General features: G+C 50.6%; 1 protein-coding gene across 24 annotated transcripts in view; it reads right to left on the minus strand.

Annotated features, from left to right (window-relative positions):
• RANBP3 (RAN binding protein 3) overlaps positions 1–17,974 on the minus strand; it is a 53,604-nt gene extending 35,630 nt beyond the window's left edge. For 11 of the 24 annotated variants that reach the window (XM_006748839.3, XM_006748838.3, XM_031019908.2 and 8 more), the window contains exon 1: positions 17,837–17,973. In XM_006748839.3, coding sequence (XP_006748902.1) covers positions 17,837–17,858 — 22 coding nt within the window. In that variant the 5' untranslated portion in view covers positions 17,859–17,973. Of the gene's footprint in view, positions 1–528; positions 560–17,078; positions 17,222–17,836 lie in introns of those variants that run through there. The other 13 variants (XM_081804186.1, XM_081804664.1, XM_081804501.1 and 10 more) reach the window with 4 other exon arrangements.
• Positions 17,975–18,437: the final 463 nt, after the last annotated feature.

An 18,437-nucleotide genomic window follows, 5' to 3' on the forward strand; every position in this document is an offset into this window, starting at 1 on the left:
GCCGGGGAGGGGAGGAGGTCCGAGGAGAAAGAGGGCCAAGACTGAGACAATCAAAAGGACACGGTGCCACTCCCATCACACCAAATTCCCACTCCTTGGAGAAGTAGAACAGATACCGGTCTTGACTTTGGGGCAACAGCCCAGTGATGGTAGCCATTCCCTCCGCTGTGCACACTGAAGCCATGCCGCACCTGAGTCCCTGAGTCTGATTCACTGTGATAGTCCTCACCACGCACAACCCAAGGCAAACACTGGGGTAAACGACCTGTATGAGACCAAAGCACTACAAGGGAGGAGGGTGGGGGGCGGAAGGCTTGCCGACGAGGCCTCCGTGGTTCCCTAAGCAGCCCTCTCCCCACACCGGGGCTGGTGCTGTTTGTCACCCCCAGATGAAGGAGGGAATGAAAGTGCCTGTGCCAGACAATAAATGACAGCAAAGGGGTGCAGGAGGGACTCTGGACAGCAGCGGCTGATCCACACCATTTCTGCCTCGGGGAATCCCAGAGAGCTTCCAGCCCTACCCCTCACCCCATGAGCCCAGCATCCGGGGCTATAGATCCAGGCCTGAAGCTTACTTCTGTGTTCGACTCCCAGCCAGCTGCAAAGAGTGAAGGCACACGGGAAGGAGCTGGGAGTTTGGGCCAGCCCAGCATCCTTCCAGCCCCCCATTTCTTTAGGGGACCATCTCTCCTTTGCCCCTGGCTCTAGGTCTGAAGAGGAGAGTACTTCATACTCCTGCCCCAGGGGACACCATGGCATGTGAGTAAGGCCAGGCCACTGACAGTGAATGAGACTCAGGTCTAGGACTTTCGTTGGAGCTCCTGGGGAAGAGGGTGCTCTGTTTCTGCTGGGGCAGCAGGGCTGGTGGGAGGTAACCCTGGGGTTGGGAGCAGTCACGTCACCAAAAGGGACCTTGGAGCAGAGTCAATCCAGTGGGAAGCAGAGCTGCAGATGGAGGAGGAAACTGAATCCTGGAGACACTGCTCAAAGCTAACCCCACCCCCACTGACTTTTCAGTTAAGCCAACAAATGCTGATTTTTGCTTAAGCCTGTCTTAACTGTTTCTGTCCTTTCTCGAACAAACTCCAGCTTGAGAGGCGAGGCCTAGCCACTGTAGACTTAATTAGACACACACTATACTCTGTAGAAGAAACCTTGCCTGGCCTCACAGTGAAGCAGAGACACTTTCTCTCACAGGAGGTACCACCACCAGATACACTAGGGATTTATGGGTTTATGCCGTCTCCCCTACTATGACATCAAATCCATGAGATCGGAGAACGCCTCGTTTCCCTGGCTGCCCCGTGGTCCAAGAACAGTACTTGGCATCAATAAATACCGGACGGAGGGAGGAGTAAGGGCAAGGAGGTACTGGAGAAATGGATGGAAGGCCACTGAAAAAGGACGAGAACAGAGGGAGAACCATTTGGATGGTAGGGGAAGAGCTTTCTTGTGTCGGCTGATCTGCAGGCTCCCAGAAGGGGCTGCAGAGATTCGGGCAAACCTGAGAAGCCCGGGCTGCCTCTGGGTCCCTGGGGCAGGACAAAGACACAGGGCAGGGTCCAGGCCGGAGCTGGGAAAATCCCATCTGCTGGAAAAACAGTGACACTGCAAGTGGGCACGGTGCTCAGCTGGGGGCAGACGGAGGCCACGGAAGGGACATGGGGTCCGAGCTCTGAAAGCAGCTTCCCGAAGAACTGGAATTCTGGGTGAGACCCACGCAGAGACTCCCTCACTAACTCCTGCCTGCAGGCCACCACTACTGTAGTTAAGACCCTCCTTTCTCCACCTCTGTTCTCATTCTCTTCAATCCAGCTTCCGCACAGCAGCCAGAACCACTGGTGTGAGACCCACACTTAAAACTCAGCACCGCTCCCCCAGACTAGGGTCGGAGCTCCTTCCAACAGGCCACCTTGGCCTGACCCCTATGGTGGCACCGAAAGGCCCGCTGCCCCCTGCACGCCCCGTGCTTCTGTCATACTTCTGGCCTTCTGCCCGGAACACATTCTCACCTTCTCTTCTGTGGCCAACACTCATTCAGGTACGGGCACCGTATCCTTCAGGAAGCTCCCAGTTTGAGCTACATACCTGCCCCCGGTGCCCCCAGGGCATGCTCTTGGCTTCCTCCCCACCATGGGTCACAACGAGGCTACCTGTCAGGGAGGCTGAGAGACCACGGATCCGGCATCAAAACAGCTCTGCACCCCAGCCCAGCAGCCAGTGCACACCACAAAGAACCATCCAATAAATGTTTGAACTAAACCCCCTCTGCAGGTCCTCACACATGTACACTAGCTGCTGTGTACTCACATAAATATTTACTAAGCCCTTATTCTGTGCAAGGCTCTACAGGAAAAATGGGGAACAGGAGTCAGGGGCAGAAAACCTTGGGGTCAAACACCTGATAAAAAGCGATGGGTGTGTCTGTGCACATGGCCTGGAGCTTGTGGGGGGTTATTTGTTCATCTCTTTGCTGGCAGCATCTACCCCTGGATCATGAGCCCCAGAAGAGCGCAGCCTCTGTTATGTTGACCGTGGTACCTTCAGAGCCGCACACATAACGGACGCTCAACAAGAAGTCAGAGCCGATGAAATGTCGCTAGGACCGGTGAGGTCAGGACCCACCAGGACCCTCACTCATGGATGGTTTGGCGGTTATGACAAACCCAAACACCACACTAACTAAAATGTAGCAATGAGCTTCCGTCAGTTCTCCACCAAAGACACAAAGCACCAGGGTCACACAGATTTAATTTCCGCTGGGCTCCAGGAGGGCCGAAGTTCATGAGCTGCAAATTAGCACTGACATTACAAAAGGACAACTCGAGCGCACCCCATTCCGAGGAGGATTGCTCCACACTCGCCCCAGAAGCCTCAGCCGGCGTTCTTAACTGGCTCCTATCAAACTGCTTCTGGTTGTCACTGGACAAGCAGACTTTGCTCAGCCAGCTGAAACCCAAGTTTGGGGAATGAGCAGGGGACAGAGCACTGAGGCTTCTGTAACTTGCCTGAATTCCCAGCCCAGTCTGTCTGTCACAAGTGAAGGGAAAACTACCACCAGAGATTTCTAGAGAGACCCCCAACTATTTGATCCAGATTCTGTCAACCACATGTTTTGTTTTGTTCCTATAAAATGCTCTCTGATTGAATCAGTTTGTGAAAAAGCAGCCCTCCTGGGGCACTGGCTCAAGACATCTGCATAGTGAGGGTTAAGAAAATCAACAATAAAGAAACCTGTTTAACCAAATGTTCTCCAAAGTTATTTGACCAGGGAACCCCTCTTTCCTCATCCCTGACATGAGGCCTGAGAACTGTATTCTGTGCAAGACTGTGGCCAACACTGGTGTGTGATGTGGGGTGGGATTCAGAGCCAAGTGGCCTCAAACTACAACCGGCCTCTAGGTGGCTCGTGGGAGGTGCTTCACCCTCATCCCAGCTCTCCATGGTGCTGCACGCCAAGTCCAAGGTGGCTGCTGCTACATCCAAAGCCTCCCTCATGCCCCCGCTCAGCTCACACACTCCAGACAACACCTAGCCTGAGCCCCAGTGTGATCCCAGGTGCTGATCAGGCCGCAGGCGGGAAAAGTCCCCCAACCCTCAGGCAAATAGCAGGGGGAGGACACTGGCCAGGAGCTGAAAGGAGTGAGCCCCCATGACATCTGGCCCACAGGGCCTGCTCTCCCTCCTGTCCCCTGCCACCCTCCACCCAACTGTGAGGTACAGATGCAAAATGGGACAGTCCAGCTGTAATCCCTAAGGCCAGGGACTGTCCTGGATCTCGTCTTTGCAGTCCTGATGATAACACAGATAGGCAAGCCCAGTCGCAGAAAGGCTGCAGATTTCGGCTCTTGTTTCAAACCTCTGCCAGATGTCTGGGATTTCTCCACACACATCCCCTAACCCATCCTCATGCAGGCCCTGCTCCTGGAGGCACTGATGACACAGGCCTGACTGAAAGGCACTTTACACCCAGTGGAGCCTGGGAACCACTCCCCCAGCTGCCTATCTTGCTATGCTCATAGATTCAATCATAACATTAATTTGGCCCACTGTGTGCCAGGCCTCATGCTGGCCTCTCGGGTGTGGTGGTGACATGGAGAGACATGTTCCCTGCCTGCCAAGAGCTGACATTACTTTTTAGTTGGACGTTGCAACACGGGAGAAGCACAAAAGGGACTCAGAGTGCAGAGCAGGGGCGTCCAACCTGGTGAGGCAGTGGAAAAGGAGTGGATCCAGGAAGGCTTCTCGAGGGAGGTGCCACCTAAGCAGAAGGACAGCAGCATTTAGCCAGGTGACCAGGAATGGGAAGAACAGGCAGCAGAAAGCAAGGCGCCCTGGAAGAACTCAAAGAAGGCCAAGGTGGCACCTGCTGTGTGCCTGCAACTTTACTAATGCTTGAACGTACCAGCTGACTCCAGACCCTCGAGGACAGGCAGGAAAACAGACCACCCAGGCCCAGGGCCATAGGAGCAGAGTGCGCCCCCTCCCTTTGCTGGATCCAAGGTCTGTACATTTATACCTGCAAGGTCTAGTGTAGAAGCTCCTGGAAGGTAGGCACCAATCACTCAGGCAGTTCCTTTCTTGAGGAAATGAGTTAAAGATGGCTCCAAAGAAGGCAGGGGTCCCTGATATGCAGGCTCCCTCCTGGCCCGAGGGACCACTTACATTCTCCCTATAGGGAACGTAAGTCTCTGGGCAGAAGCGGGGGGCTCCAAGGAGGAAGGCCCTTCTCCTAAAGCAGAACTGAGCTGGGGCCCCAGGACACAGAGAAAGTCCTCAGATGCCTTGGGTACAGGTGTGGGAAGTCCCAAAAAGGCCTCACCCAAAAGTAACATCCATAATTTGGTATATGATGTCTGTGTTAGGGGGAGAGCCCATAAAATACCTCCTTAAATAGTGGTAAGGAGGCTCAAAAGGAGAAGGAGAGTTTTAAACAGTCCCACACTTGAGAGAACTAAAACACTAGGCTTCCCGGACCACCCCTATAAGTAGGCCAGGGATGAGGACTCAGGGTTTTGTGTCTTTTTTGCCCTGAGACTGATTGGTGGCAAAATCCTAAAGAGCAAAGGACCTATGTGTCTATCTCTGAGGCAGCAAGAATGGAGGAAGGAAAGGGGCACTGCAAGAATGTTTTACACGGAAGCCAGTGTAAAAAGAACCCCTTGGGGGCAGGGTGGGTGATGGCAGCTGACCAGATGTGAGGACAGGAGGTGGAGTCCCTGCTGCAAGCAAGGGAAGGAGAGCAAGGAACTGGCCTGGACCCCAGAGGGGGCCCCGGGATAGAGGAGAATGCTTCTCGACCTCCAGGATAACAGAGGTCTTGGGATCCTGGCTTTAGACTCATCCCAGCCTGTGTCATGTGACTGACAGCAAGGACATTCCCAAATGGGGTTTCCCAAAACTGCCCGATGGTTTCTTACCTGGGCCAGCAGTCAGCGAGTATGTATTTATGGGCTGGGTAGGCACTCCATGCTTTATACGCCTCATCTCCCTGACTTTTCGCAATCACTTTTGGAGAGAGGTCATACCAACGTCCTTATTTTACAGAAAAGGAAACAAGAGACTCAGAGGGTGAGTGATTTGTCCAAGGTGGGGCCAGGTCTCCACTGCATCTGAGCTACGCTGCCATCCACGTACAAGTGCCAGAAGGAGAACTTAGGACTCCAGCTTGCTTCCTTCTCCCATTTTCTGCCCAGCTGGGCCTTGAAGCTAAGATCTAGACACTCTTTTCTTCTGAGAAGTAACATCAGGAAAAAAGCAGCTGTCAGTTATCATTCCAGAAAAGCACAAAGGACACTAGAGGGTGAATGATGATGAGTTTTGGGGTGGGCCTGAGGCTTTCAAGTCACGTGACCCTCTACCTCCGAGAAGGGTGCAATTAGGCCAACAGCGGATCCTTAGGATTGTCAAGGACAGAATGAAGACACATCCCAAGATGTGGACGTTCTATGGTGAAACAACATGTGTTGTCTCCATCTTTCAAAGTTTTAACCACACAATGTCCTGCAGAACATAATCAGAATCTAGGCTGAACACACACACATTCTCTCCACGCTGTGGAAGGAGTAAAAAGTACACAAATACTATGGGCAGGCCTGCCCTGCAACAAGCTCGGACACTCCCAGTGGCTGCCTCCAACCTTTGTCTCTCAGGATTGCCCGTTAAACTAAACAGAAGAAACTATGTAGGCTCAGGAAAACACACAGAGAAGCAAATCTGGAATATCTTGCCTTGTTCTGTTTATTCCCCTCCTAAATGATTACTCAAACACCTGCCAGGAAACGGCCCCCATCTGGAAAGCCACTTGGAATTCTTGACCAAAATGTCAGCAAGGTACTTGTGTAAAATGAGCTTTAATCCTGGGCTGATGTGTCTTAATCTTCTTATCTGTGCAAAAAGTATGGAAAGCATCTTGGCAACACAAATAACAGTCTGTTAAGACGTGACAACTGCTTTAATCCTACAACACTTACTATCTCAACCCTTCAAGTCATTTCTTTTCTCAGGAATTATTATAAACAGTTCTGTGCAGCAACACAAAGGTGAATGTGTCATTGATGTGTCAAATGTATTCGCAAACTAATTCTCTGGTAAAGAATGGACGTGATCTCAAACATGCTGTTGCTAGGTGATGCCTCTCTTGATCTTAGTGTCCTGAATGCTCAATGGCCACCCAACCCCGCTAGTAGAGGTGGTGGGCCCCTTAATTCCTTTTTCGGTACTCGAGTATGTTTTCCCCAGGCAACTCTCAACTGGTCTCAGGGAGATTATAGGGGGCATAGTTTTGGAGATGATGGTATCTTTTATTTTACGCACTTCTTTCTGGAATGCTCTTCATCCTGTCATTACCTTTACCTACTGAAATCCAAGCCACTTTTCAGTGCTCTAACTGCTGTGCCCCTATACCTCAAACAAGAGGAGCAACAAGCAACTCACATTTGCTGAATGGTCTTTACTAGAACCAGCGGTAGTTGCTTTGGACGCCCAGTCTCATTTAATGTCATCACATCCCTGTGACGTACATATTATTTATCATCTCTGATCTGTGAATCATGAAACGAGACAGAGAGGCCTTGGACAGATGGTGCTTTGCTTGAAGTCACAAAGCTGATAAGTGGCAGAGCTGGGACCAGGACCCTAAGTCTGACTTCTGAGCTGGGTGCCTCAGGTCCCCTGAGGTCCCACTAAAGGCCAAGTCCCATTCTGCCTTCTTTATTTCTACACAAATCGGCCCCGCAGTCAAATCCTCCTATCCCTGCCCCCCCCCACCCCACCCTGGCTCCACTCGCCCAGACTATAAGCGGCTGTGACAGAACCTGCGCTTTGGGCACCTTTGTGCCTTGAATCCAAGAGAAACCCCACAAACTTGTTAAATAAATCCTACAAAGTCAGCAATTTCACCTGAAAGTAAGAAATTCAGGGAGCCAGCTTTGCAGCACTTTTATGTTCTGCCACTAGGTGGCGCGACCTGGGCAGAGCCAAGAGGTGAAATCAAAGGGACTGACGACTGGGGGAAAGTTCCAGGAAAGACAACGGAAATCAACCCCCCCCCCCCACCAGGAAGGAAATCTTAAGGACCACAGAACTTCCGCTGAGGCAGCAGACCGAAACTGAGGAAACGTGGGCTCTGGTTTTTATGGGCATTCAAACTGGCCTCAAGCACTTATGGCTGGGATCCTGGGTGACTCAAGGAACCTTCCCTGTTCCCTGATAGTCCAACAGGAATGGTGCTACACCCCAGGCAGTTCTAGGGAGGATTAAATGAAATGATGCAGACAAAGTGTTTGGGAGGTGGCTAGCACACAGCAGGAATTCCACCTGAGCATTATTATCATTATTATAATTGTACCCAGAAGACTGCAAAAATACTGATGCCACCTTAAAGCATCAGTCTTGGATTCAAGGACTATCTCCAACCCCTAGGTCCCCAACAATGGTAAGTGCCTCAAAATCTGGCCCCGTCTAAAGCTGCCCAGATGCTGGGACAACTCACATGCTCAGTTGCTCAGAATCCCTCAAGCCTGATCTGATGGAAGGCCAACCAGTTAAGCCCCGCTTGCAGTTGCACGATTTACTGAGCACCTACCATGTGCCAGGCACTGTGTCTGGCACTGGAGACAGGATGAAAGATACACAGAGATAGGTGCCATAAGGAAGATAAAGCAGGGTGATGGGAAAGAGTACGGGGAGAAGGGCACTGCAGAGTGAGTGGTTGGGTATGGCCACTCTAAGGTGTCATTTGAATCTCAGACATAAAGGAGTAAGGCAGGTGAAGGCAGAGTATAGTGTGCAGAGAGAATCCCAAGTATGAAAGTCCTATGGACAGAAAGAACCTAGAGGCTAACATGGGGGAAAGCAGGAGGTGAGGTTGGGGCCGTGAAAGTCCATCTTACTCTCTCAGGGGCAGATGTGGTCAACTAAAACAAGTCCCGCTCGTCTGGCAATAAAAGCCCACAACAGGGGGGGACCTCCAAAGGTGCTGATAAGGACTGATCCAGGCCCTGGACTCTCAGACACCCAGTGGCCACCACCATCAATGCTACAAGACATCCTTTCCCTTCTGAGTAAAGAGTAGACTGTTTCCTCACACTCCCGACCTGAGAAAGCCAAACTCTCGAGAACCATGTGCCCCACTCTCGCTCTGCTATTTCAAACGTGACACAGGCCTTCATTCTGGGCCAGCGAATTCCCGAGATTCTGTGTGGCAAACCTGGGGGAGTTTAACTAAAGCAAAAGCACTTTAGACTTACTGCACAAAGCAAGGCCTGCCTTCTACGTGTGCACAGAGGCACCCCTACTGTCTCTGCAAATACCTATTTCTCTTTGAGAGTGACAGCCAGGTACAGGGCCCGACATGGGTCAGTTTTCCGGAGGAGAACGAGTGCCCATGAAGTCAGTGCTGCTGATCCACTAGAACGGATAAGCATGGGCTCCCAGGCTCTATGGCTGGAAGCAGGCACACTGTACCAGTTGACTCCCTGCTTACGTGGCCTTTGGCTCCAGCCCCTGTGACATGGAATGGCCTGGACCCAGAGCTTCTCTGAAGGTCCTTACATTGAACCTGAGACAGTGCTGAAGGTCATGGAAACACTGTTCCTCCATCGCAGGGATATGAAGTCCACGATGCCTCCTTATCTGCCAAAAGGCCACAGTGGAAACAGGAGGCTGGGAGGGTGAGCCCTAAATTCCAGTTGGCAAATAATCTATTCCTGGATAGTTTTACTTAATCTCATAACCCAGTGCTTCTCCCCCAGGGGTGATTTTGCCCCTTGGGGACACTAGGCAATGTCTAGAGATATTTTCAGTTATCACAATGCAGAGGAACTGCTAATGGCATCTAGTGGATGGAGACCAGAGATGCTGATCAACATCCTACAGTGCACAGGAGGGTCCCCTAACCAACCTTAAATGTTAATGACGCTGCAGTTGAGAAACTCTGCATTAATTACTTGGAAAAAGACTGAGTTAGATGCCTTACTCACATTATACACCAAAATAAGTTCCCAGTGGGTCAGCCAGTACAAACTGGGGTGACCCCCTAGCTTCTGTGAGTCACCTCTTCTCTCCCTCCCCACTCTTTGTGTATTTAAATGTGTGTAGCATCCTAGGACCACAGGTCAGATGATCAGGGAACGTAGTCTCTTGGGGGGCCAATGGACTCTCCTAACCCAGGGGTTCTTAAATTCAGGTGATTCCACCTGAGGGAACATCTGGCAATGCCTGGAGACATTTTTCCTTGTCATGACTGGGGGAGGGGGTGGCACTGGTATCCTGTGGGTAGAGGCCAGGGATGCCGCTAAACATCCTACGATGCACAGGACAGCCCCCACCAGCCCCAATGTCAGTAACGCTGAGGTGGAGAAACACAGCTATAATCCAGAAGAAGCTTTTTCTCCACTCAGACATCCAATCAGAAGAGTAACGTCCACTAGTAACTGACAGTATATGTGCACATGCCAGTGGGTCAATTATCCGACAAATGTTCTCTCTGAACACGACCTTCAGAAGTGATTAGCGTACTCCCCATTCTACAGATGCAGGAACAGAGGTCCAACATCCTGCCCAAGATCCTGGACAAGTAAGTGGCAGAGGTAAGACACAAACCAAGGACAATCAATCCAGGCATTTCCAACTGTGCCCCGAGTAGTCAACCGGAGCCTGCCAGTCAGTCCCAGGTTAAAACTCCCGCAGGCTGGAGAGATGGGGATGAAACCCGCGCCGATCTCACTACAGGCTCCACTCAGGCTCCTCACAATGGGGCTCCACTACCACATGCCAGCAGTTCTCAAACTGCTTGGTCTCGAGACCGCTTTCCACACTTGTAAATTATTGAGACTCTCCAAGAGCTTTTGTAACTGTTGGCTACAGCTGTTGATACTTAGCAGGTTAGAAATTAAAACTAATACCAAAATGTTAACTTATTTAGGATAATAATAGCAAAGGCTTAGCTAAACAATAAATTTTATGAAAAATAACTTTTTAAAAAACAAACAAATTAGTGAGAATAGTGGCATTATTTTGCATTTTGACAAATCTCTTTAATGTCTGGCTTAAGACAAGACAGCTAGAGTCACTTATCTGCTTCTGCAGTCCATCTGTTGCTATATCACACTATTACAACCTTTGGATAAAACTCCACTGTCCATTCACAAGAGAATGGGAGTGAAAAGGGCAAACAATGTCTTTGTATTGTTATGAAAACAGTTTTAAACTTGCAGTCTCCTTGAAAAGGTCTTGGGGACTCCCAGGGTCCCCTGGACCATCCTGGAGAACTGCTGCCCTATGCTGCTGAGGCCTAGCAGTCGGAGGACAGCGAATCCTGAATCCACTACAGACTGTCAAAAGCTTTTCGCTGAGGTTCTCTGCTAACGTGCAGAGACAGCTGCGTCTAAAAGGTGGTACAACAGGGCTGAAACCCAAATGCCAACCAAGGTCGGGCAGGCACTGGAAAAGAAGGAAGTGGGCCAGGTCCCAAACTACTCAGGGTGTCCTGGAGGGCACACAATCTATCTTTTTATTTTATTTTGAGCATTCCAAGTCTTTTTATTTATTTGCAGACACATCTTACATATTTGTGACCAGTATGTCTACAATTTCCATCTAATATTCTCTCTTATGCATTTCATGTGTTGGCTGTATCTTCAACATTATAATTTGGGGCACACAGTCTATCTTAAGGGCAGCAGCTGCTCCTCCATTCCTGGAGACTTGTTACTGCACAAGACCATTGGAAGAGGCTGGTTCCAGCTTTCCAAGAGAAATCAGAAACCTAGATTATTTCCCCCCCTGAAATCTCAGAATTCTTAAGTGTTGGTTCCTAATTAAAAACAAACAAAAATCCCTAAATGGGCCAAATTAAACACATCTGCTCGCCCCTGAAGCAAGTTTGCAACTTCTGCCTGTGGTTTTTGACTCTGGCTTCATGTCGTAAAACATCTGTGGAGCTTTTTAAAACTACAGACACTGGGGACCTCCTGCCACCATCACTGATGGGGTGGCCCAGGCGTCACTTTTTATTTTCCTCAACAGGCTCCTTAAACAAGTATGGAATGCACTCAGGGCTAAGACTCACGACAAGTACTAGGCAATAGCACCGAATGTCAAGATTGCCAAGGATGAAGCAAACTGTGGACAGGCAGGGGGCTTTTCTCTTGAGGCCCTATGCTATATGGTTTTCTACCAAGTCGTACAAAGTCCCACCGACCATGAACAAGACTCCATGGGACCCAGGAAGGATAATGTGCATAGGTGGCAAAAACAAATCCCCTTCAAACAAAACAAAGAACTCCTGCTGCTTGCTGCCACCTCCATCAGCTCCACTAGATCCTGAACAGATAACGCCGCAAACCCACCTGCCTCCAGATTGCTTCCAAGTACCATGGAGAGCTACCAAGGCTGGGCCAAGTTAACACCAGCCACCTCTGCTGCCTGCCTTACTCGGGGTTTTCAGAACAGAAGAAAGGCCCTTCTCAGATCCCCCAAATGGCCCTCATCTCCTCTGAGGAGATGAGGCCTCTACCCTGGCCTATTCTCTGTGCCCGAACTCACTAACTAGGCTGGAATTGAATTGGTACCTAAAATGCCCCCTTTGCCACTCCTACACACTGTCAGTCTTCCAAATGCCATCTGAGCTCGGCTGCTCTAACCTCAATTCGTCCCTATTGCTTCCACTCACTCTCACTCCCCCACAGTATAGTATAAAGACACCAGATCCCCACTAGCCCTGACACCCAATGAATGTGCGACGGTAACAGGACTGCTGGGGTAATCCCATTTTCCAGTTAACCAAGAGGCAGGCCGAAGACATGGTCCAAAAGTTTTGCAGAACTACGACCTTTTCGGTCTACACAACAGAACCAAAACTTAAATTTTCTTCAAAATGTGTAAAGATTCTGCAGCCTCGGAGGTAGCATGACACCACCCAGCTACCACCAGGCCCATCTGCTACCGATGTAAGAGGCACCACAGGGTCACATGTACACATTCTGATCTCAGAACAAATCCCAGAGTTAATGTTTACCATAACTTCATGACAAATTTTAAAACAGTAGTCTCTCACTCATCCTAAAAATTAAGTTTATGGCAGGGGATGGTGAGAATTTAGTGATTTGAGGATTCCAACCAATTCATTTGTATCTCATTCTCTCAGGCATTAAGTTTTAAGTCAACAAGTAAGGTGAAAACTGAGAAAAGCCAAACCACCCTTGAAAATCTCTAGAGTGACATTTGGTCAGGCTAGATGGGAGGTTTTCAACTTTGGGTAACTTTGCGCTCCCCCCCAACCCCAGGAACACTGGGCAATGTCTGTAGACATTCTTGCATTTTTTTACTTTATTTTTATTTTTTAAAGATTTTATTTATTCATTTGAGACACAGAGATACAGAGAGAGAGCATGAGCAGGGGGAGAGGCAGAGGGAGAGGGAGAAGCAGGCTCCCCGCTGAGCCAGGAGCCCGATGTGGGGCTGGATCCCAGGACCCTGGGATCATGCCCTGAGCCGAAGGCAGACGCTTAACCATCTGAGTCACCCAGGCGCCCCATGCAGACATTCTTGGTTGTCATGACTGGGGGAGGGAGGAGGGTGCTGTTGGCATCTAGAGGGAAGAGATCAGAGAAGCTGATCAACATCCTACAAGGCACGGGGCAGTACACATGCCGAAGAATTACCTGGCCACAAACGTCTATAGTGTCAAGGCTGAGAACCCTGGGCGAGGTTATCATGTGAAAGGCAAGACAGAACCCAGGAGGGCTGACAGCTCAGCTCCAGGCGGCTTCCCATCATGGCTCACCCCGGGGCCATCTCATCAGTGGGCTAGATTCACCTGCACTATGCATAATCATTTCTTGTGCTCTCTCTCTCCTGAACACTTAATGCCAAACCAGTCCACGATGAGTCCACCGTAGTAAAAAACAGCTACCATTTACTGACTGTTTATTACTGTGTGTGCAGACAGGTATTAAATAATTCATACGCATTAACTCATCCAGTGCTCACAGCAGCCATGAAATACCCATGATTATCATGATTCTCATTTCACTGGTGAGGAAACCGAGGCTCAAAGGCATTAAGAAATTTGCTCATAGTCATTCAGAGAGTACATGACAGAGTCAAAACACAAACCCAGTTCTCTGCATGGCAAAGCCTGTGCCCTGCCATTACTTTACACCAGTGGGTCTTACCCCAGGGGTGGTTCTCCTCACCCCCTGCCCAGGACATGCTGCAATGTCTGAGGACATTTTTAGTTATCATGACCCCTGGGGTAGGGGTGCAGGGGAGGGTGTGTGCTGCTGGGATACAGTGGGTAGAGTTAGGGACAGTGCTACGCTGCTAACATCCTACAATGCATAGGACAGCCCTCACAACAGAATTATCTGGCTCAAAATGTCAGTAGGGCCAAAGCTGAGAACACTGCTTTATACCATGTCCACAGGCCAGCAAGGATTTATATGTACGTGGTTATCTTTAAACACTGGGATCTGGAATCCAAGATATCCTATAGCTCAAATACACTTTACTCACCCCCGCCCATTCTTTACCTTTTCCAGACACAAAACTCTGCATTCAAATCCTGACATCCATCTATGATGCAGAGTAACTTCAGGGATAGGATGATTAATGAATTAGGAATATATCAATAGCAAAATGCCAAGCAGAAGAGAATATCCCTGGACACAAGTGTAAAACACACACACACACACACACACACACACTCTCTCTCTCTCTCTCCTAGAAGAGAAGCATTCCAACCGGACTTTAAAAGTCACAGACTATAGGAGTACCAAGAAAGGGCTGTGGGAGTTGCTGTCACCATCCCTGAAGAGATCACCATGGCAACGAAGGCCAACAAGATGCTGTATTAGATACACAATTGGAAACGTTTCTTTGTGAACAAGCACAGCACACCTAACCTGCACTACTCAAGCCAATGGTTCTCAATCCTGGCTGCACATCTGAATCGCCCATGCTGCTTTCTCACTGTACAGATGCCCAGGGTCCACTCGACATCTCACAGAATTGGAATGGGTAGGGTGTGGGGATTGAGCCTTTGTGGTTTTAAGAAAGCTCCCCTGGTGATTCTGATGCCCAGCCCAGGTGCACAGTCATTGCCTCAGACTCAGAGAGAGGTGGCAATGGCCCAGGGAAGGGAGACAGAAGGGTCGGAGGTGAAGATGGACCAGCTTGGAATACTACTTGGAATACCACTCTGGAAAAACAGAAGCTAAGAGGGCATTTGACTGGAGCTTAAACAGCAGGAGGAAAAGCACACATATGGGGCAGTCCCTAAAGCTTCAAAATGCATAGGCAAGAAAGCCCTAGTTTACATAGCAGATAATAAATTAAACATCTCAGCACGCTGTACAAGCCAAAAACCCACTAAGATTTATGTCCTGAGGACAACTATGCCAGAACTAGTGTCAGAGGCAAAAGTACTGAGTGAGTGTGGCATTTATTAGGCAAAAACTTTAAGTATAAACCATTCCATTTCTCTATTTTATACTTACCGTTCAATTAAGCAATCAAAAGCTCACGTGTCAGCCCATATGGTAGAAATGGTATCCCTGGAAAACAGGAATCCATAATTTTCCCTTTGTGCTCAAAAGTAGACCTCACAATAAGGGTCCTCAGTGATGAATTCATTCATTCATTCCACAAACATTTCTTGGATACCTACTCTGTGCCAGGCACTGCTTAGATGTAGGGAATCCATCAGTGATCATGACAGAAAGAAATCCTTGCCCTCATGGAGCTTATATTCTAGAGGGATAGTCAAACAAGTAAACTTCGCATGTCAGATGATGATATGTGCTGGGGAGGAAAATAAAGCAGGATAAAGGGGACAGGGAATGGGGATCCAATTTAAAATATGTGGCCAGAGAAGTGCTCCATAAATAATGTTTGAGTAAAAACCTGAAGGAAGTGAAGGAGTGAGCCATAGGGATATCTGGGGGAAGACTGTTTCAGGCAGGGGAACCGGAAGGTCCAAAGGCATAAAGGAGGGTGTGCAGAGTCCATTCAAGGGACACCAGGGAAACCAGAGTGGTTCAAGCAGAGCAAGTCAGGGAGAGAGTGGTGTGATGGGAGGAAAGGGAGGTAGAAGGGGGCCCTTCTAGGGCTGAGTTGTTAGATGGGTAAAGATGGAAGGGAGGCCCGAGTGGTGGAAACCAGCATTGGTGGTGAGAAGTGGTCACTTCCGGAGATATTTTAAGGTAAAACTGACAGGATTTGCTGTGGCATATGAGAGAGAGAGAGGAGTGAAGGGTAACCTCAAGGATTTTGACATGGGCAATTCAAAGAATGGACTTGCCATTTACTACAAATGGGAGGAAGACTGTGGAGTGGGCAGGTGTTGCGGGCAAAGACAGGGATTTCGTTTGACGTGCCCATGAGACATTTAAATGCAAATATTGACTATGATGTTAGATATATTGAGTCTTGAGTTTGTGAAAATTAATAATGGGAAAAGCCTCACTAAAGCAGACTTGGGGGGGGGCTAGAAAGGGAGGCCAAAAGGGGTTGCCTTACCACGCAGCAGAAATTAGGGGGAGAACTGTCAGTTATAGCCCCCAAAAGAAGAAACATCAACAGGAAAGAAAGATCAATTACAGGCCCTGACAGAGGAGGTACATTGAATCTTCTATAAGAAATCCACTACCCCTGTAACTTAGCCAATGAGAAACTGTCATCACCCTGAATTGCTGCTTTTCTCCAATAGACTTTCAATTCAAAACAAGTTCTCTAGCAACTTTCCCCCTCTCCCTAAAATAATGTTCCTGTCCTTCCTTGTGAGACTTGCCTATGGTTTTGTCAGTGCTTGCTTGTCTTAAATTGCGATTCTCTGTCACTCCTGAATAAGCCCATCTTGCTAGTAAAATAGCTGACAGTATTATTTTTAAGATCAACAAGTCCAGAAACCGAATGCGCTAAAGTTGTAAATACATACAGTATGTCACATTGATTCCCATTTATCCACTCCCTCTCCTGCCTTGAATTGGATCTTATAAACTGGAAGGCCTCATCCCTCGGTGGGCTCCTTTATCTTGTAAAAGAGATACAGCACAAAATGGCAGGCGGTGTGGGTGTGCATATGGGGGACTGGGCTCTGAAGCCAGACTACCTAATTCACACATCTCTCCTGCTCAAGAGCTGGGTGACCTGCCTTGGACAAGTAACTTAACCGCTCTAACTCAGTTTCCTCACCAAGAGAACCGGCTAACAGTACCTACCTCACAGATCTTTTGTGAGGAGTATTACAAGACAACAGGATGCAAGACTTTGAACGGTACACGGTACTACCCCCAAACGCTCGGCCAGGGTGGGGGCAGTTATTATTTCATTCATGCATTCTTACAGTTCGGTATGGAAACCTCAGGACACCCTCTGGTAGCAGGGAGCATGGTATGGGGGAAGAGGACCAGGCAGGTAGACAGCTTGCCAGAACTACAGTTGTGCACCTAGAAACGGAGAGAGCTAAAAATAGGCCTCGGAAGTCCTGAGGCTACCGCGATATCAACACCACTATTGATTTAAACAGACATCAGCTTATGGAGTGCTTTCTCAAGAGGATTTAGAACCCTAACCTTGTCAAAAACGCTCGGGTGGGATGTCAGCGCTCCAGGGAGGAGGGAATTCGCACAGCCTGTCTGTCTCCTCTCTGGAAGTGCAGCGAAAAAGGGCCAAAAAGCAGCCGGGGCTTTCAGCAGTCCACATCCTGCGGCCAGGCCTAAATGCAGGGAGACGAGGCGCGACTCTCAGGTCGCCACTAAGGATCTGGGGGAACTGGCGGGAACTGGGGGCCGAGTTCGGGGGGGTGGAGAACAGACCAGGTGTCCTCCATACTCGGCATGGAGCGGGCCCGCGTAGGATGAGAACCCCACAGGATTCGGGGGTGGGCTTCCTCGGCGCCAGGACGAGGAAAGGGACAAGCCCGGTCCCCGGGAACGAGGGGGCGCAGGAGGGAGCGTGGCGCGCTGGGCGACGACCAGGCCCGGAGGTCTATTTACATCTGAGGCCAAAGCGCTGAGGCCTCGCCTCCCGCCCCCTTCGGGCCCCGACCTGGCCCGGGGAGCAGAAGGGCCTCAGAGCCATGGCTCCAGCGGCCTCCCAGGCCCTCTGGCCGGACCGTGGCAGGGCCGAGGCTGCCGGGAGTGATGGGCCGGGCCGGTGAGTCCGGCCTGAGGGGACGCAATGGGGGGCGGCTGTGGGGCCCGTTGGGCCGCTGTCCCGGAACACACGGTCCCCCGCACTCCGGGGTGCTCACCCCTCAGGCTTGTGGCCCCTCGGCCTCCCGCCGCCCGTTCCCTGGCCGCCAGCTGGCCCCCGACGGCGCCTCCCCTACCTTCGTTCGCCAGGTCCGCCATTTTACTTCCTTAAGCCCTCCCACAAGGCCCCGCGCCGGCCCGGGCTCGCCTGCTTTCTGCCAGAAACTCCCGCGCGTGCGCACTTCGCGAGCTGACTCCGAGCGAGGCCGGCAGCTCGCGCCTGCGCGCTGAGACCAGCGCGGAGTCGCGCTCCGGCTGGCCGTCCCGGCCCAGCCAAGCTCCGAGCATGCGCCTGCGCACTAACTGCACCCTCCCCCGCCTCCTTTTCCCGCCGACCAAGGGGGCGTGGGCAGCGCAGGGCGCATGCGTAATGAGCCTGGCGCGCGTCAGCGGCGACGCGGGAACGAACGTTCGGTGAGACGGCGCGGAGGGGGCTGGGTTTCGACGCCCTGGAATTCTGCTCGTTTTCCAGGAGTTCCTTGAGGTGGGAGCGCGAGCCGCCGAGGGAGCCGCGACTGAAGCCTTCCCCGAGGTGAATCTCTGGATCTGTGGGGGGCGGGGGGGGCTGTCCACATGCGCAGGCCTGACCAGAGGCCTTCGGGGCGCCCCGTCACCTGCGGCCTCAGTTTCCCCTTCCGAGGGCCCAGTTATTCAGGCCTGCGTTTTCCTCAGGCCACG

This window comes from Leptonychotes weddellii, chromosome 1, assembly GCF_054177405.1.
Source record: "Leptonychotes weddellii isolate Sample4059 chromosome 1, ASM5417740v2, whole genome shotgun sequence".
Classification (NCBI taxonomy): Eukaryota; Metazoa; Chordata; class Mammalia; order Carnivora; family Phocidae; genus Leptonychotes; species Leptonychotes weddellii.